At 36.1% G+C, this 20,689-nt stretch overlaps 3 protein-coding genes across 5 annotated transcripts; 2 read left to right on the plus strand and 1 right to left on the minus strand.

Annotated features, from left to right (window-relative positions):
• Window positions 1-886: 886 nt before the first annotated feature.
• LOC143485213 (uncharacterized) lies at window positions 887-16,527 on the plus strand. Its single transcript, XM_076984557.1, has 14 exons — window positions 887-948; window positions 10,390-10,608; window positions 11,126-11,332; window positions 11,918-12,156; window positions 12,333-12,445; window positions 13,045-13,196; window positions 13,394-13,441; window positions 13,608-13,805; window positions 14,522-14,614; window positions 14,727-14,974; window positions 15,109-15,237; window positions 15,674-15,814; window positions 15,918-16,029; window positions 16,139-16,527. The coding sequence occupies exons 1-14, from the start codon at window positions 939-941 to the stop codon at window positions 16,354-16,356; spliced, it is 2,127 nt and encodes a 708-aa protein (XP_076840672.1). The 5' UTR covers window positions 887-938; the 3' UTR covers window positions 16,357-16,527.
• LOC143485220 (sterile alpha motif domain-containing protein 3-like) lies at window positions 1,719-9,020 on the plus strand. 2 transcript variants are annotated; one of them, XM_076984561.1, is made up of 9 exons: window positions 1,719-2,039; window positions 3,063-3,246; window positions 3,342-3,509; window positions 3,592-3,679; window positions 3,866-4,021; window positions 4,228-4,440; window positions 4,733-4,901; window positions 5,140-5,219; window positions 5,432-9,020. In XM_076984561.1, exons 1-9 carry the CDS (start codon window positions 1,946-1,948, stop codon window positions 5,732-5,734), a joined length of 1,455 nt encoding a protein of 484 aa, XP_076840676.1. In that variant the 5' UTR covers window positions 1,719-1,945; the 3' UTR covers window positions 5,735-9,020. The 2 variants fall into 2 exon arrangements, with proteins under 2 accessions (XP_076840676.1, XP_076840677.1); XM_076984562.1 differs by having other exon boundaries at window positions 5,140-5,200; window positions 5,432-5,665.
• Window positions 16,428-20,550, minus strand: LOC143485214 (uncharacterized). 2 transcript variants are annotated; one of them, XM_076984558.1, is made up of 6 exons: window positions 19,311-20,550; window positions 19,055-19,188; window positions 18,388-18,535; window positions 18,003-18,251; window positions 17,600-17,867; window positions 16,428-17,316 (listed from the first exon to the last, which is right to left on the minus strand). In XM_076984558.1, exons 1-6 carry the CDS (start codon window positions 19,706-19,708, stop codon window positions 17,113-17,115), a joined length of 1,401 nt encoding a protein of 466 aa, XP_076840673.1. In that variant the 5' UTR covers window positions 19,709-20,550; the 3' UTR covers window positions 16,428-17,112. The 2 variants fall into 2 exon arrangements, with proteins under 2 accessions (XP_076840673.1, XP_076840674.1); XM_076984559.1 differs by having other exon boundaries at window positions 19,055-20,549.
• Window positions 20,551-20,689: the final 139 nt, after the last annotated feature.

A 20,689-nucleotide genomic window follows, 5' to 3' on the forward strand; every position in this document is an offset into this window, starting at 1 on the left:
TAGACATTTCAGTAAACTATTCTGCATTGCATTTGCTGGCCAAAAGTCTGTATGTCATTTGTGCATGATGAATGATGTCCCCATAGCTGAAAACTCGCTCCACTTTTGTCAATATATTTTTTTCTCGACGTAGATGTCTTCAAATACACAATCCATGCTGAGATAGAACTGGATATTATGATGGTGACAGAGAGAGGCTCTCTTCCCCGAGTTCAGATACAGAACCCAGGGTTGCCAACTCTCACGCATTAAGCGTGAGACACACGCATTTGACCGTCTTCACACGCTCTCACGCCACACATCCGATTTCTCACGCCGGAAAAAAATCTAGTTTATTTACCTCTGATCCACATCTATGATTCAATGAGTTACTAGTTCGCTCTGGCACCAACCACTGGCGATCGATCGACCGCGATATAATACTTAATTTGTGTCCATTTTATATGGAGGACCGAGTCTGCCAAATTGAAAAATAAATAAATAAATAAATAAATAAGTCAGGAAATGAATAAATGAATTCGAATTAGCAAAGAATAATGAATATAAATATAAAAATGTATAAATACACCTCGAAATTAAAATATCAATGAATAAAACCTTACATAATATTTATTTATTTTGTCATTTATATTAATTTCTCTATTTATTTATTGATGTATTTCCTTGTCCGTATTTATTTCTCTATTTATTTATTTCTGTATTTCCTTGTCCGTATTTATTTCTGTATTTATTTATTTCTGTATTTCCTTCTCCGTTTTTATTTCTGTATTTATTTATTTCTGTATTTCTTTGTCCCTGTATGCTAATTAGGGGGCGTGTCTTTCGCGATCAGGCTTTAGTAATCAAGACCAGAAGAAGGAGAGTTGATTTAAGTCAAAATGTCGGGCCGAAGGTCGATCTCTGATCTGCTCAGAGAAGCAGCTACTCGCCTGGATGAAATGGAGCAGTGTACGTATTTTATACATACATACGTCTTATGTAAAATATATATATTATGTTATATATTATGCATATATATATATATATATATATATATATATATATATTATTATTAAGTAGTGGTGGGCCGTTAACGGCGTTCGTTAATTTGATACTCTTATCGGGCGATATAAAATGATCGCCGTTAATCTACACTCTCAGAAATAAAGGTACATGAGGGTACAAATACTGTACTTTGAAGAACAAATCTGTACCCCATCAACAACTGTACTTTTAAAGGTACATATTTGACCTTGCACAGTACTATTTAGTTCCTGTATAGGTACACAGCATTGAAAGGTACACAAAAGTACTTACAAATAGTTAATGTTTTTATGTTATATTACTTGCAATAGGAATTTATTTAAGTAAATTAACTCCTGATCCTTCTAAAAATATTTAAGGACACATTGTTTAAGATTAGTGTACTAGAAACATATCTGCATTTTAATAGAGTACATACAAATTGATTTATGTTAAATACTAAAGCATCTTCTTAGCTTTGAGTGTGATCATATATTTGTATAAGTTCAATCATACAAGCAAAAAAGGTTTGGTTCCATTGTATTTACATGTATGAATATGGAATTTAACTTTTAATAATAATATGTAAAAATACTTTCCTTATTTAATTTTTAATTTATTATAAAATGCATTTCTTACTTTATTTCTCCCCTTCCTCATATATAAATAAACCAAATAAATTCAATATATGTATGGATAACATATTTGGTAGCATTTTTGCAGGAAGAGTCGACAGTTACAATGTTAAGTTTTTATCTCTTGAGAAAAGTTGTGCCAGACAGAATCTATATATTAATTTTAGAGTAGATTCTCTTGCTTTTTTGTTGGTAAGGTTATGTTCATCCCTGTGGGTCAGTTCATAATCTCTCAGCCAATCAGCGCTCCGTAGCAATCTGGCGCCATTTCAGGAGACTTTTCTCAAATCGTTCCTTCACCTGCAAAGATGGCGGTTGAACAGATGTCCACTGAGGAGCTTCTGCAAAAACTGGTAGATGGAGGCATAAAAATAACACAAGAGGAAGAAAAAAAATTTAAAGGTGAGTTTTTTTCATTTATTTCTGTGTTGGTCTCTTTCGGACGTGTAACTAGTTACCATAGTCATAATAGCTTAGCCAGCTAGGTTAGCCTTTTAGCTAGCTAGCGAAATTAGCTTACCTATTTAGCTGGTTAAGTAACTGGTGAATAGACCGAGGTAACCAAATTAATTTTCTTACGGTTTTAATTACGTTGAATATGTTTGGGTGTGATTATATGCAAGTTTGTTAGCTAACCTTAGTTAACAAGCTAATTTACGTTAGCTAACTTAACCTAGGTTGCTTAGCTAACCTATCTAAGTTAAGTTCGTTTGCTAAACTTAGCTAGCTAACTGTTAGCTAAGTTATCTAACTTGCACTCATTTTACTTTGTGAGGAAACCTTTAGTCTTGACGCCAACAATCCAAAAATGCGTTTATAAAATGTTAATTTGGTTAGTCTAGCTATGTTAACTAAGTTAGCTAACGTTACTTAGCTATGTTTTATTGGCAGTAAAAATTCCCGCTCAGAGTGTAAGCGGTTGGGGTGAAGGAGACTCGTGACATTGCATATCAGTGTTCAGTAATTTTGTAAGACTATTTTAAACGGTTTTGTTAATACATTTAATAAATATAAGTTGGATAGATAGTTAGCTAGCTAGTGGTGTGTAGGACTTAGCCACGTTTCCTAAACACTCACTTTGGAGGGTGCTGGACATTGTCCAAACGTTGGGGGGGATTCCCCACTGAGAGTCGCTGCTTTGCTTATGCCTGGCTCACACTACAGCTTTTTGGCTTGCGTTGGAGTGTCCCTATGTTTGCTGGCTCATCAAAATCATTTAAAGAATATATATTTTTTGTGGTAATAACGTGAACATGACTGTTAATTTAATAAAAAAGGTATATTTTAAATTTATTTATGATATTAAAATTTTTCATATATGGTTGTAACTGCTTAAAAAGTTGAGACAGGCCTAGGCAATGTTTTCTACTTTACTCTTTGTAATGACTTGTGCATAGAATATGAATATGTACTTTTTCATTTCAGAATATGAGGTTGACGGAGAAACTGTTCACTGTGGTTTAACAGACCACATGGTGTCTCAGTTATTTCCAGGATCTTTCAAAAAGCAAGCTAAATTCATCAGTCTTATCCGCCAGATGGAGTTGGATACCGTACAAAAAGTAAATCTCTCAGTTGACAGCCAGGCTTCACCCGTTCTTCAGGAAAGGCCAGTGTTTTATTTGGCATTTTTCTTGGCATTTTTTATTACTAATGCTGGTGTAATTTAAGGGTTAATTTATATTTATTAAATTTATTTTGCAGTCATGTGCCTGTTTCATCAAAAGAGCAGTTCCCCAGTGTCTTTGAAATGCCGAAGTTCCCTAAAGACTTGCAGAAAAGATTGGAAAACAAAGAACCATGTCACAAAAACAGCACTGACCGGCATAAAATCATTCGAGTTCTGCAAGAGGCAATGGCACAATACACACTGTAAGTACAGAAATACTGAATTTTTATTTTTTCAGGAAACATTGTTTTTGCAACCTCATTGTATATTGGCATTTTGTTATAGGTATCCATCAAACTGTGACTATGTTAATGTGGCCAAAGCTCTCATCTTAAAGTTCCCCTTCTTGAGAGATGTGGAGGGCAATGGATATGTAAGTGTTTTATGTCTTATTCTGAATTTAGATCACTTGATTTGTAGTGCAAATATAACATGTTTCTAATCATTAACAGAATTGACTGGAACTGAATGAGCATCTATTTGGATATTTATTTGGACAGCCCTAGTATTTCAAAACAAGGAAAAAGTAGTCTTAAAGATATTCCTTTTCCTTCTCTAGCATACCTGGCACATGTCCTTAAAGAGAAAATTCAAAACTGAGCGTGCTCCCCTTGTCAGTGATGAAGAGGTAAAGAAGTTTAAAGAACGGTTTGGCCATGGTGTCAAGGGACCCAAGCAACCAGAAACAAGTTGTCAAAGAATTGATAGTCCATTGGTGAGTTGTGTCTGGTTTAAAAAAAATATTATTTATATATAATTTGTAGACATACTTGGGCAGAATTTGTGATGTGCAGTAGAATTTTTTAAAAGTTAGAAATGACTGCAGAAATGTCTTCCAAACCCTGTGTCTGATAAACCAATCACTCAAGACTGCTTGGCCATTCATAACTTGTGAATGTGTTTAACAACTGTCTTTGGTAGGACCCGCAACCAGATGCTGTTGGTGAAGATTCCATCTCTGTGGATGCTCATGTAAAGATCCTTCAAGAACAGTACCAGAGGACACAACCAGACACTGCAGTAGTCAATGAACGAATGACTCGGACATTTCACTGGAGAAGAAGAGAGATCATGCATGGCATGATGACTGCACAAGCTATTGAGAAATACCCCTTCCTTCGAACAGCCATGGGCGTGAGTTAGAAACTATAGTTATGTTCTGTCATCTTCTTTCAATACAATGCATATGAAACCTTTTATTTGCCTATTTTCCCCAAGTTTTTGGTTTGACGTTTGAAAAATAAATTTGTACCATAATGCAATATGATTTGGACTGTAGCATCTTGGAGAGAGTGCTGTTCTATTTCTCAGTAACAAATTGAGTTGCTGACCATGATTCAAGTATACATGTCAAGCTGAAATTTAATTTAATGTATCTATGAATTTGTATACTTAGCCTACTTGTTTTTATAATGGTCTCTTGCAGTTGTATCAGGAAGTTGGGCGAATACACAAAGTCGCTAACCTAAATCAGCGTTTCCATGAGAATTTCAGTGAGATGGTTCCCAGCCTGCTAAAGCTGTTGCGAGGAAAATCTACAATTGAAAAAGTATATGTGGACTCGAGAGGAGAGGCACTTGTGGAAGATACAACTGGTATGTTTTAATTTTTAATTCTGTTTAAAGCTGAAATGTATTGAAATTGTAGTTATCTTGCTCAGTCTGCATTTTGATACGGCATTTCAGTTAATATTTGTGTGTATAAAATTGTGGGTTTTTTTTTTTTTTTTTTTTTTTTTTTTTTGCTGTATCAAGTCAAAAATTGCAGCTATTCATGTACTTTTTATTTGATGCCAACTCTGTTTCGCTTGTGTGTGTAATCTTTTTATTTAAGGAATTGACTTTAAAGCTGCACTGATACTCCTACCTACAGTCTTCAGAGAGAAGCTGGACAAGTATGTATCACTGGGAAAGGTATTTATTTGATATTCATCTTTTTCAGCATGCACTGCTCACAATAGTTATTTTTCACTCAAATTGTACCCAAACCAAATGCTCCGTTGTTGCTTTAAATATTATTGTTTTTCTTTAACAGATCAAATTAATAACATGTTCTTCCTGACTTTCCTATAAGCACTTGTCATGTTTTTAAATGGCTGAACTAAAAATCCTTAATCTTTGTTTAGGAGGAACCTGCCACGCCATATCCCATTGTTCAATTACTGGATTCCTCTGACTGGAAGAAGGTCTTCTGTGAGAAGAGGAATGCTGCTGTAGTAAAAATGGAGGGTTTAGAAATCTGCAGAACTGTGAGTGTGGAAGATGGCATTCTTGCAGCGTACTGTGCCTACTTCACTTTCAACCTGGTCTACCCCCCTTATATCAGGAATACGCTTACATTTATCCAAAGACATGTGCTCAAAGTGTCTGAAGCTGGTGATAAGCCACTGCCAACTGTTCTTACTAGGATAATTAACCTTTTGGTGTAATATAGAATGCCACAGCTGTATTGTTGTCCTACATGCTCACGCAGATTTTTCACATTGTTAAAACTGGTACAGCATATTGGGTTAATTCACTCTCACCAATCAGATTTTAGTGTAAGTTGTGGTCTTGATAACTGTCAAAGAACTTTCACCAAATACGAGACTTTCAGGAGGCACATCTACAGAAAACATAAAACACAGATTTTGCCACGTATTCAGAATGATCCTGAAGATGTATGTAGTGTAACTTCAGAAGAAGTAATTTTAGAGGAAGATGCTGTAGATGTGCATGCACCGCCAAACAAACATGAGCTATTAACAAATTTCAGAGAGACTCTTATTAATTTCACGCTAAAATGCAGAGAAAAGAATGCTCTACCACAAACTGTTCAACAGGACATTCTTGATGATATTAAGAATTTGTTTAGTGATTTTAAAGAACACTATGATTCTATAATTTCTTATCATCTCCAGCAGAATGGTTTCAATGTTGAAGATTGTCCTGAGCTGTTGGAACTTTTAAAATCTGCAGACTTTTTTGATGATGCCTCTAAAGTAATACGCTCAGAATATTTGCTAGAAGAATATTGCAAATCTAACTTGGGAATGACTGCGCCTGTACAGTATAAAGTAAAAGATTTGTCTGGTCAGGAAATTGGAAGTTATGCTTATGTACCAGTAATTGATGTTCTCAAAAAATATTGTAGTCATGAAGATATATGGGATCATATGCAAGCACTCTGTATGCAAAAAAGAGATGAGCATGTATTGAAGGATTATCAAGATGGTTTGTTCTTTAAAGAACATCCATTTTTCTATGTCAATCCAGAGGCACTGCGTTTGCATTTTTATGAAGACGAGTTTGAAGTGGTTAATCCACTAGGTTCCAAAAAAACAAAACACAAACTCTGTGCCTTTTACTACACTGTAGGCAATATTGGTTGCAAGTACAGATCTAAGGTAAAGCATATTCATCTGGCTCTGTTGATCAGAAATGCACTGTTTAAACAAGCAAATATAAACGCTGTTCTGAAACCATTGATTGAGGATTTAAAAGTACTTGCAACTGAAGGTTTCGCTGTAACATTTGGTGACCACAATTACAAAGTACATGCTGCATTAGCTACCATCTCTGGAGATAATTTGTCTGCTCATATGATTGGTGGATTCAGAATGTCATTTAGTTCTGGAAGAATTTGTCGCTATTGCATGGCAACCCATTCAAATATGAAGGAACACTTTAGTGAAGACCACTTTATTTTGAGAAGTGCTGATGTTCATAGATATCACCTGGACTGTATTAGGGAGAATGTTGCAAACAGTGCAGTATATGGTGTACAGCGTAGTTGTCCTTTTAATGATCTTAATTATTTTGATGTTACAACATCACTACCTGCTGATATCATGCACGACTTACTAGAAGGAGTAATACCATTGGTAATGAGACTTGTTCTCTGTAAAGCTCATTCTGAGAAACATATAACAATACAAGAAGTTAATGAAGAATTGAAAAACATTTCATTAGGTAAAAATGACAGAAAAAATAAACCTGTTCAAATATCTGAAAAAATATTGCACAATTCTAGTATTAGTGGGTCAGCTGCACAAAAATGGTGTCTCTTTAGACTCTTGCCTTTTCTGGTAGGCCACCGTATACCATCCAGTTGTAGATATTGGGGTGTCTTTCTTTTATGCAGAGAAATAGTAGATATTGTTCTTGCACCTGTAATAAACAGGGAATTCCTTCCTGTGCTTGATGCTGTTGTCAAAGACTTCCTGTCAGAGTTAAGTTATGTATTTGGTACAGATGTAATAACACCCAAATGTCATTATCTTGTACATTATTCGAGGCTTCTTTTGTCTTATGGACCCTTGCGTTCACTTTGGTGTATGCGTTTTGAAAGCAAGCATCAGTACTTTAAAAACGTGGCCAGGTCATGTAGGAATTTTATTAATGTTCCTGTAACACTAAGCAAACGTCACCAGTTTAAACAGTGCTGGGAATTTTCTTCAAAAAACATGTTGGGAGATTATGAAAAAATGTTTGGTGTAAGTGTGGACACACAGTTTACATCTTTACCACAGGAACTTCAGAGTGCTCTACGATTGAACAGGAAACTGAAAGATACAGATTTTGCTGGGAAAACACTTCAGCGTGTAACAGAAGTAAAACTTGACAATGTCAAGTACGCTGTAAGGGATGTATTTGTAATAGGTTTTGTACATACAGAAAATATTCCCCTATTTTTTCAAGTGAAATACATTCTAAATGTGGATACATTGTGGCTTTTGTGTGGGAAGTTATTAGTTCCATTATCATTTGATGCACATTTTCATGCATATGATGTTGCATATGACCCTGATTGGTTTTGTATACTTCCAGGGGATGAGTCTGACTCTCAGCCACTTGACACGTACATGGTTGATGGTCGTTTGTTGGTGGTATGCAGACATTCATATATGTAAATTTTTGTGTGATGTTAAAGTGAAGGGCAGTGTATGCAAGTGCTTAAAGGAGAACTCTGGTGTGAAATAGACTTCGGGTGTAGTGAAACATAATTACGAGTACTAACCTTTGTTTCTGCCCGCAATATTCTGAAATCCAGCATTTTTGCAGTTTCTCCAAACAGGCTAGAATGGGTGCTATAGGGCATAATGTTGCCCCTGCAGATAAATCCACTTTTTCCACCATTAAGTAGCTCCATACTTTAATGGTAGAATTTGGAGAGCCATGACATTTAAAATAAGGTATTGAGAACTTTGAAAGTGCACAAGTTTATTTAAAAAGATGTACAAGTTTGTAAAAACATCGCGTAGCATCAAGCTAATTCTGAAGCATGAATAGCAAAACTTTCTGAGCTACGTTTGTCATTTATTGTTGCTGTTTGTTCTCATGTAGACAGTTGCTAGAATTTCATTTCTACAGAATTAATTTTGCGATCTGTTAAAATATCAGATTGAACTATTTGTTCATACTTGACGGTAGACTTTCAACTCGCACACCCATAAAGCCTGTTTGGAGATGTCAAGTCCTCTAGGCAGAGTTGAAGGTTTTTGTTTTTAACGTTGTATTGTCAAAGTTAAAATATTTTCATTGTTGGTACTTTTTAATGTGATGTATGTTTTACATTTTTGCTCTGATGCATGTATGCCATTAAATTTTCATTTTAGTTTCACAGATGGCTGTGTATGAAATGACGTCAGTTGTTTTACACTATAATGAACAGTGTTTTACATGCAGTTAACATTTTCAGTGGCTTTAACTTTTAATAAACTGGAATAAAACTGGAACTTTGTTTGTTTTTTATGGTACACAATTGTCTTTTTAAAGGTACACCATTTGTCTTTTGAAAGGGACACCATTGTCATTTTTAAGGTACAGTTGGTCTTGTCACTGTGGCAGTACCTTATGGATACAAATGTGTTCCATTTAAAAAGGTACAGTATTTGTACCTGTGACCATGTTGTGGGTGAGGTACAACTTTGAGTCCTAGGGTACAAAATCCTCCCCCTAAGGTACAAAAAGTAAAGGTACCCATTTGTTCCTATAAGTAGAAGTACACATCTGTACCCTAAGATGGTACTGCCACAGTGACAAGCGATTGTACCATTATAGGTACTGAGTGGTACCATTTTTTCTGAGAGTGTATTCTTAAAGTTGGGTTGGGAACTGGGTCAAAATGGGTAAGCAAACTATGATGACTTTCACCTTGATAGTTTAGCTCGGCTGTAGTCCTAACAAAATTGCACAGTAGGGGCGAGAACGAGTTTTCAAACCTGTGAATTACAAATCGCACGTGTGTCTCACATGGAAAATTCATTTTTAGGAACGTAAAGTGTTACCCGAGCGGAGCTCGGAGCGGTTGTTTTCTGCATGTTCCTAGCGCTAAATTCGCCGCTATTTAAATATTTCTTTTTAACCTTTAAAACTGCAGAGGATCAAAACCGGCTTCTGAAAAAGTCCCCCCCCCCCAATTATGTCCGTGAGGTTAAATGTACTAAATGTTGGCTTACATTTCAAATCTCATGTTTAGCTGAATAAACATGTTATCAACCCCTTTTAATGTACAGTATGTAGGCTTACAAATTCATGTTTAACAGAATAAACCGTAGAACACGAGTACATTTTATCGAGCACGTTTTTTATCGAGAACATAAGTTGTAGAGCGGGGGGGGGGGGGGGGTGGCGAACGTAACACTCGTCACGGAGTGTTTTTTCAGTAGCCCTGAAATAAATTCTCCGGTTTAAAATATAGTCTCCCGTTAAAAATTTTTTGGCATTTGGGTCCGTATCCAGTTAATCAGGAATGTGATTGGGTCCGGACAGGACGGCGTTCGGGTCCGGATCCGGACCGCGGTCCGCCATTTGGTGATACCTGCTTTAGAATGAAGCTAAAGCGTTAAAAATGATAATCTCTGTCATTTGGCATTTGTTCAATGACCGTGTTGTCCCTGTTCCAGTCACATGATGCTCTTGTCAATTCAAATTGTTTGGCAGCATGCTTCCAAGTACAAGAGCATGAGTGGAGAGCATAAACACGTGTTAAAGAAAATGAATCACATTATCTTTAGTACGTTTTCTAGCCTGGGTTAAAATAAACCCAGTAAGCTTTCTAAATAATGATCATGTTAATTATATATTCTGTTGGCACTGTCAGGTACTGCATCTGGATCTACTGGGACAGTTTCTGGTACTGCATCTGGATCTACTGGGACAGTTTCTGGTACTGCATCTGTATCTACTGGGACAGTTTCTGGTACTGCATCTGGATCTACTGGGACAGTTTCTGGTACTGCATCTGTATCTACTGGGACAGTTTCTGGTACTGCATCTGGAATCACATCACGTGGATCTGTAGGATTACATCCTGTGGATGGTAGGCTTATGAATACACAGGAACTTATTATAGGCCATTAGAATTAACAGTGTTCTTTTACCCTCAAATAATAGATGTTTTGCATTGTAAAGTTTACAAAAAAATAGATTTAACAAAATTAGAGTTCACAGATGGCTGCATTGAATCTCTGAACATCTGTTATCACAATGTTTTGCAAGGTATTCAACTCTTTCACTGTGAATGTTCCTCCTGTGCAAATATAGTTTTCAACACTTTATATATTTACTAGATTGTTTAAAAACACATTTTAACATATTTTAACAGTGTGGGTTGATTTCTTTGGTGGAGATAATACCTGCTGATGGATATTATAGCATGAATGTAGAATCTTCATTAAAAGAAGAATATAGTCCAGGCCTAAGCATAATCCCTATCTGGGAATCCAACTTCATGTTATAACTGTACCTAAATAACAAAACCATTAAAATGACAAGTGATGCCAATCTTTTGAACTATGACAAATTTTTGTGAAATATTTCTTGTTCTCTTCTTCTAGCTGAAGTCTCAAGACTGTTTGCTCCATACATTAATAACCCAGTCAGATCTAGGAGGCAATTTAGGCGTGTTCACACAAACACACACTCCACATACACTCATACATTTTGCTGTCTTGGACTGAAAGAGACAACTACAGTACCAACGAGAGTCACCAAAGAACACCTTCAGAGGGTGGGGCTGGGTGAGAAACGTCTGAGCTTCCGAGGTATGAAACCTAATATATTTAAAAAGACAACAGTTATAGTAAAAGACTTATCGACATCAGATACTGATAGACACAGATGATAAATGGAAACTATTAGATTCAATCCAGATAACACTCATGTGTGGGAACGCCCCGTATAAACCTACTTAACCTGCATGAATTCTTTGGTTTAGCTGGTCACTTAGTATGGTCATGCTGGTTGGTCAGCATTCCAGCATCCTAAACAAAACATAATGTTGTTTGTTTTTTTCTAGCGACAAATTTTCATATGAATTTTTCAGGTTTAATGATCATGTAATGAAATAAAACATTAACCTCTGTTTTAACAAAATGAAAAATGTTTCATTTTTGTTAATACAAAGTTCAGAAATGATGGCAGGTGTGGGTGTATTTAAATGGGTCCCAAATACATTTTAAGCCAGTTTCTGTTAAGCCCCTAGCTCAGAGAAGTAATATATATATAAATATTGAGGAACTTTGTCATATGTATTGAATTAATCTGTATATTTTGTAAATATTAATGTTGGTTACTGTTATCAGTAACAGAAGTGAAATTGAAGTTGTTTATTCTTTGTCATTTCACAGGCAACCAGGGCAGCTCTCAAGAGTTTATGGAGTTCATTTTTATCTCTTTTCCTAAATTGAGAGATGCTGGTGGGTTTGAGCTAATGAGAATTTCTGGAACCACAAGGAGCCGTCATCTTGTAGTTGTGCCTTGCCCCAATGAAGGATACACTGTCCGATATCTGAAGGATCCTAGCACTATGATAAATCATGCAACTGTTTACATTCGCCCCCTGCAAAGAAATTTGAGTCTAGATCATGTAAGTCAGATGTGTCAGTTTGTTGTTTTATTAACCAGTCTATGAAATGAATGTGAGGAATGTTGTGCAATATTGAAAATTATATATATTTTTTGTCAATGACCAAGTAATTTTTCACGTTATGTAAATATGCAAATGTCATTTCATTGCTGTGGGTGTTTTCCCTTTACAAATAGGAACTTAATGAAGGACAAGTGGATGACCAAACTGGACCCTTGATGCCATGTCTAAACTGTGGAGAGGAATTTCCCTTTTCGCAGATAAGACAACACAGTAAAGACTGCTCAAGGTACAGCTTTGAACCTGAAGATAATTATTATGATAATGTTTAATTAGTGCTTATTCGTGAGGTAAATGCAGCTGATGTCGTTGAAAAAAATATAGTCTATAACCTTTTTATTAAATCAATACTGTATAGACTTTGTTGCGTGTGTAGTCCACTCCAAAAGCAGGCTTTAAAAAGGATGCTGAACACTATTGAATAATTTTCCATTCTCAAAGAAAGTTTGAGATGCACTGCATAGGGGTATGACAGGGGTCCAGGACTAGGCTTAATTCCTGTCTGGGAAACCAACCCATATAGTTTAGTTCTAGCACAGTCATGTTAAGCCGTCCCCAAACTGTCCCCACAAATGTGGGAGCGTGAGCGCAGTCGACTGTGGAATATATAGTAGTAAGGGAAATTTCACTACTGGACTTGTAACACAGATAGATTTTATCACAATACCATGCTGGAGTTCACTGAGCTCCTGAAAGCCACACATTCTTTTGAATGTTATTTTGAATTATAGAGATTTAAGTATAGTATTTCATTCTTTGTTTAGGTATAACTAAATATAGTATTAAATGCATGGATAATGCCTATCATGTAACTTTACTTTTCTCAAGTGAATTGCAGGGTGAAAGGGAGAACGAGAATGAGAGAGAGAGTCAGAGTGCAGCTGTCCCTAGAATCATTTTGACCTCTGCCGCCGCCTCCTCTCAGCCCCCCGTTGTAGATTTGGTGATGGAGGAGAATCTGGAGACAGGTTCAGTTGAGGGTTTGTACTCAGTGTGTTGCAGAATAAGTGACAAGTCAGAAAGTCAGAATTCTGGATATTTTTCTGAATTTCTGTGGCACATTAAATTTTAGTTGCTGATTAGGATAAATATACCAGGGAGTCAGACCCTTCACCTGGTGATGTAGAGATGTAGATTTTTCAGTCTACTGCCTGATATTTCATGTCTGTCTGTACAGCAATCTCATCTGGTATTTCATTGTCAAGGAGTACAGTACGTGCTGATGGTAAGCATACTTTATCTCTCAGAGAATAGAAGAAATGCTTTTTAAAATGTTAATGCACAGCATCATATTTTTTTTTATCTCAAGTGATTCAATTGTGTATATATATATATTTTTTTTTCTCATTTTTGGAAGTATATATTTGACCTGACACTGTTTTTCTGTTAAGCTTGGATTACAGAACCAGATCCAGCCAAGGCAGTTCAGCTGTTCACCCAGTCAACACTTGAGGCTCATAAAGACACAGACAACCTGAACTTCACCCTGAGCTTGAGGGATTCCTTGGTGGAAAGGAACAGGGCTATTATTACATTCTACAAAAGGCCAAAGGTGCAGTGGTCTAATCCACTGCAGTGCAAATTGACTGGTAATGATCTTAATTATTTCTTAAATAATATAGTCATAAAACATACTGAGAATGATGCTTAATATACCTATTAAGTATCACCTAAAATTGTACATATGATGGCCCTTTGACATATGACACTGTGGGACGAACAATGATTTTTGGTAACTCATTTATTGATGCATCACCTTTGGTTAATCATAATTTAGCCTTATTTATAATACTACATGGACTGATTTATTTTGTCACACTGGGTCTTTAGTTATCCTCAAGTTGTTGGCTTGGTTATTTTTTCTTTAGCATTGCAATTGTCCATGATGGCAATTTACATTTATAAGAAAAAGGACGAGATTAATAATAGACAATAGTGAACATTAAAAAACAATAGCAATAATAATAGACATTACAAGGTTCATATTTGTAAAATCTCAGAGACCCCAATTATATAGTTCTTGTCAAACATTCACAAATACCAATACAGAGCAATGTTGAAGAAGTAGCATCAAAGCAGTTTATCATCTCCAGAGGAACTTAATCACGTGCCTTGTTTGCTGACCTTTACAATGTAATGCTTACTCAAAGGAGGCAATTCATTAGATGCATACTAGGTACATTCTCTGTATTCTCAAAATTTACACTTTGATTTGAATGATTCTTGAAGTTCTCCGCAATGGTAAGCTAAGTTAGGGACTAAGTTAGCTCTGGATTGCCTAACTGTCAGTGTTTCAATTTGAAAGGTGATGCAGCAATTGGTGAGGGAGTCAACAGGTATGTGCTGTCTACAGTAATGGAAAATCTTCAGAATGGCTTTCTTCTTGAGGAAGAGACAGGTATATCTATTGATTTTTGGTAGACTTGCAGCCTTGCAAAACACATTTTGTCCCTTTAAAATGAACACTCCAATGAATTTTAAAAAAAATATTTATTTGCGTTTCTTCTTAGGAGTAAAGACTTTGCTCTTTGAAGGCGAGCAAGACCATCTTGTTCCTTCCACATCTCGGGTACTTTTGGAAAGTGATTTTTTCGTGATAGCTGGACGCATAATTGGACACACTTTTTTAAATGATGGCCCACGTCTTGCTGGGTTGAGCCCTGCCATAGTGCATGTACTCTTTGGAGGGGAGCATGAGACAGCACCAATTAGCGTATCTGACTGCGTGGACCAGGATGTTCGGGATGTCATCCGCCTGGTTTGGGAAATTTTTTTTAAAATATTAGTTTATTTACCAAAGCCATTTTTAAATATGTCTACTTTCTTCAAAATATATATTATTTGTAAAGTCTGTTTCGAGTTTTCATTTAACTTTCTGATGTCTTTAATTAGTTGGAAGGAACCCAAGAACTTTCTGAGGACCAGAAATCTATGGTTCTCTCCGTGAGCCTGCCCTGGGACTTGCCTGGTGTTACTTCAGAAAACAGGTGGTGGCTTAGGGAGAAAATTCTTCTCTATGCCGTAAGATTTTCTTTTATTCTCATATCTCACACTGCCTCTAGCTTTGATAGAAAATTTAATTTGGGTATATATTAGTTTGCATAAAATAAAATATGCAACAATGAATGTTAACATATTTAATGATGTTTTTGATACAGTGAAAGGACATTAAATGAAAATAAAATATTGTCTATAACTTAGATGTGTGTTTATGCTGTAAAGATGTGACATGATGCAGCTCCTAACACTCCAGCTGGAAAAGAAATCTAAACATTAATAACTTACTCAAAGCTTATTTTCTTTCTGTAGATACAAAACAAATAATGATGTCATTTTACACTTATAGTACTTTTTTCAAACAACCCTGAAGAAATGGCTATTATGTTTTGTTTAATGTACAGTATGCATATTACTTAAGTTTCAGAAACATGTCTCATATTTTGTAATACATTTACAGGTTCTTGGAAGGACTACCAAGCAAGTAAAGCAAATTAAGAGAGGCCTTAAAGACACTGGTGTTTTAGAACTTTTTAGTTCTAGACCAGACACTGTGCCAATCTTATTCCCAAGGGCCACTGAGACCGAGATAACATCTCAAGTAAGTCAAGCAATTAACAGCAGAGTTGCCCATCTGTGATAAAGTTCTTCCTTTAAAAAGCAGCAAAGATACTGCCTCTAAGTCTAAGAATGCTTATTCTTAGATGATTCTGGACAAGATTATCTGGCCACGAGGTGATGATGTTGACGAAGACATCCTTACACTGGAGGATCAGTGCAGGGTTCTAGGCTTTCTCCGGAAGTTTATAGAAACTGGTATTTTGCCATATTTGATGTTATAACTTATTTTTTAAGATTTATATATATATGATATGCTAGAACATGACAATAGTTGCTGATACTTTTTTGCGGGGGTCTTTTTCAGGGTCCTCTGAGGTTTTGAAGAGTTTGCTGTCATTCTGGACTGGCTGGGATGTCCTTCCCCCATCACTGGATGTGGAAATTGTTGATTGTGACCTTCCCCAATCCTCAACATGCTTTTTAACTCTAAAGATTTCAAAAAATACTGCAAATTATGAAGATTTCCACCGAGACCTGATGGCAAGCATCTCATCCGCTTACTCTGGATTTGGTCAGATTTGAGCCAAAGACAAAATTTACTTTTCTGCTAGAAAAGCTTTATTTGCATTTTTTGTTTAATAAAATAGGTGGGATGTCATACATGCATTACTGTTCAATTAGGACAACGTTCAAATAAAACATTTTCATTTACAAAAAAGCATGTTTTTAAACTTTTTTAAAGTAGCGACATAGATAAACATCCAAAATGTCAAAGCCTGGAGTTGCAGTAGGTGTCAACAACGTTATCAAAGCAGAAAAACAACCAATATGTGTTTACCCTGACAGAAGAAAACGCCACCATAGTAAGGAAGCGTTGTTACACTGAATTGGTTTAGAGAACTAAGGGCTGGAGTCCAGCGCAGTTTTTAGATTTCTCCGCTCTGACCAGACAACTAACTGAGAATTACTGTGGAGTTGAAAGGGGAGATTTAGCAGAGGAATTTGGCCAACTATACCAGAATCCAGGAGTTTTAAATCATACCCAGTTTTATGCCACCATCACATATAATGAGACTACCTTACTAAAGATTTTTTCAAATGTAGCTTTGGACCAAAATTTTTAACTTAGAATTTTAGCACAAACATTTAGCCATCACGTGTGCTTTTTGTGAAAAGAACGAATACATACACTCAGCCACTTTATTTGAAAAATGTATAAGACATTTCCTGCTGGTATAGTTAAATAAATATCAATGAATAGTTATTAATGGCAAAGGCAATGACCTCAACATTTATGATCCTTCAACAGGGTAGGCTACTATAACAGATGTCTGCCCTTTAAACATCTGAAAGTATATCTGTTAACATTACAACTGTCTCACTGTACAAATTTAAAGCATTGGAAAAAGGAACTTGTGGATTTGGCAGTCTCTGCACTTCCATGTCTGATAGTGGCCGAGGAAGCTGAACCTCAGGAACTGCGACTCCCTCGTGGTGGTATCCATGTGGATCTTCCCAGTCAATACCATACTCCATATCAACCTAGAATTATATTTATCAACATGTAAATGTTCAAAATGTACATAAAGAAGCACATAAAGAACAAGCATGTTTTAAAACATGTAATGTAATTCATTATGGCCAGCTTAATGGCAAGCTTGAAAAGGCATAAACTGTAACTAGTCATTGAACATTTCACTAATAATTTGTGGTAAAGCACATAATTGCTCTATTATGAACTACTTAATACATGAAAATGCTGGTCACCATTAGTAGCAATCCAAAATCCTATAGAGGTTTACGTCTAGCCTTGTTTCAAACATACCTGGGGAGGGTCTTGATACCCCTCAAGTTGGTTCTGCATCCACAGTTGAAGTGGTGACTGATTCTCTTCTGTGCGTAATCTATGGTGGTTCCAGCCATCCTTGAAGAACTGCAAATGCCTCTGAATATGTGGAAGAAAGGTCCAGTGCAGTGCATAGATGTGGATCTCTTCATCTGGGTTGAGTAAGCCCTCCCTCTCCAGGTTGCAGAAAATGGTGTAGAAAAGATCTAAAACTCCCCCAAAGACATCTCTCCACAATCTTTCTATCCTAGGTAGAGTGACAAAGAAAATGAAAAATTTAGTTGATTAAATCAAAGAAAAGGCTTTTAAGTTGTATACTACACCAAAGTCAATTTGAAAATCTACTGTATGTGAACACAAAACTTTTACAAAATGGTATTACCTCTGATTGTGTGTGCTTCTTCCAGTGATGTGGGAATTCCTATTCAGGCCTCTAGTGGACACCATGAAGTGTGCAACCTGAACATTTTCTCCTCCTTTGTCAGACCTGACACGTGATGGCACTCCATAGGCATTGACTGCTTCAAAGAAGCTCCCCATGACTGTTGAGGCCCGGTTGTTGGTGGCAACATTAAGGTACACAATTAGACGACTAAAGCCGTCAATGCCACCATGTACTACTATTCGCCATCTGTAATTTAAGAAATTGAAAATCAAGAACAAATATGGGCAGCACTGGAATAAATAAAACCATACATGCAAAACGATTGTATGATTTTACACTGTATGAGTTGTATTTAAAAACAGTTCATATAAGCACATCTTACCGGATAAGCTTATGGTTGCCATCTATATGCCACAAACTGTTGGGAGCAGGCACAGAATACCTTCTGCGGCGCACTGTACGCAACTGAAGAGCACGTATTTCAACTCCTGCTGGATCTTCACGGCGCATAGATTCTTGAACGCGATGCCCTTAATAAAAGTAAATTTACTGATTTTAGTTAAATGTTTACTTTTCATATAAATTAAGAATACTTCTAAAGCTCATTATATGAATGTCTATTGCACCAACCAAAAATGGCCTTCATCTAGAGATGACACTGATATAATACCAGGTACTTGTGTAGGTTGATATAAGTAGAAAATGTTGAAGGGGTATAAGTGGGAAATGAATTAACTATATAAAATCATACCTGAAATTGCAGTAAATTAGATAATTAACAGCTTATGAGTTTTCAAAGAAAACATATTAAAAACAATGTCTGTATCCGTTGTACAAAAAATAAATAAAAAGTGGTATTATGGCAACTCCATCTTCCTCATTAGTCTATGAGGAAGCTGAAACTACTATGGTTCCATACATTGTCCCATTACCACTAATAGTATAGAAATTTTAGTTATAAAATGGATTTTACGTCATAGATAACCTTGTACACATGTACAAACAAATAATTATCATTATTATTTTAATGCCTGCAAAGAACCACTCACTTTGTATCCGAATGCTTCGAGCGTTCAGATGGCCAACCATCATTTTATATCCTGTATTTGGATGACAACTGAGGATCTCACGTACTGTTGCATCCAGCTCTTCATTACTGATGTTAGTGAACATGTCAGACACCCTTAAAGTAAGAATTTAGTTGTGTGGTCAGATGACAAAAAATACTTCATTAAGAATTAATTCTTATTATGCAAGAACTTGCACTTCTTCAAACAGTTTTGAAAACTTTGCATGCACACATACCTCAGACCATGTTCCGCCATTCGCCGGTACACCGTTCTTTCACCAACTCCAAAAAGAACTGCAATGTCCCGGACAGACAAACCTGCTGATAAATAGCTTTCAAGGGCTTCCGCGGGCAGTATGTGAGAAGGGCGTCCTAGCTGGGTGCCATCTGAATTTTGCAATAAAAGAACCACCTCCTCCAAAATTGTGAATACTGCAGGATCGACCTCTGTATCAGCAGATGCCGCTAAATGGAACAAACGGTCCGCCAAAACCTCGACACGAAACAATAAATAATCCGGACTTGCATTTTCAACCAGATCAGCTAAGAGTCTAAGATCTCTGGCTACCTGTTGCCTGTAAGCAGCCATTACTGTCCGGTCTTGTTCTTGGTTACTGCAGATTGAACAAGACATGTACAATCGATCTAAAGCATCTGATATCGATCAACCAATAGGATTATCAAGACACCGGAACATCATTGATTGACAGCTTCTTCATTAGCATACAGGGACAAAGAAATACAGAAATAAATAAATACAGAAATAAAAACGGAGAAGGAAATACAGAAATAAATAAATACAGAAATAAATACGGACAAGGAAATACAGAAATAAATAAATAGAGAAATAAATACGGACAAGGAAATACATCAATAAATAAATAGAGAAATTAATATAAATGACAAAATAAATAAATATTATGTAAGGTTTTATTCATTGATATTTTAATTTCGAGGTGTATTTATACATTTTTATATTTATATTCATTATTCTTTGCTAATTCGAATTCATTTATTCATTTCCTGACTTATTTATTTATTTATTTATTTATTTTTCAATTTGGCAGACTCGGTCCTCCATAATTTTACACCCCGCCCGGTAAAAATTTACGTTCGCCAACCCCCCATTTGATTGGTTGTGCTGCAGCTCACGCACACACACACGTACAGAGTGTGGAAAAGCAGAGGACTGGTCTGCGTCAGAAGGACGGAAATGAAATTAATGGGGCACACTTTATAAATATTAATATGCGTTTTAAAATTTAGATTTGGGGTAAAAAAAAAATCAAGTCTTTGCAAGTAAACAGGTTCAAGTCCAATTCAAGTCCCAAGTTATTGGTGTAAAAGTCCAAGTCAAGTCTAAGTCTCTGAATATTTTTTCAAGTCAAGTCAAAAGTCTTAATATTAATGACTCGAGTCTGACTCGAGTCCAAGTCATGTGACTCGAGTCCCCACCTCTGTAATATAGTAATATATATAAATATAACTGAGTGTATGTATATATATAAAATAAATAGAAGGTCTCTGACATTTACGTTCCAAGTGGCGTATGCAGCAGTAGGTAAAACATACTGTATGTGTAAAGTGAATGTATGAGGAATCTGATGTACATAGG

Source organism: Brachyhypopomus gauderio, chromosome 21 (genome assembly GCF_052324685.1).
Source record: "Brachyhypopomus gauderio isolate BG-103 chromosome 21, BGAUD_0.2, whole genome shotgun sequence".
Lineage (NCBI taxonomy): Eukaryota > Metazoa > Chordata > Actinopteri > Gymnotiformes > Hypopomidae > Brachyhypopomus > Brachyhypopomus gauderio.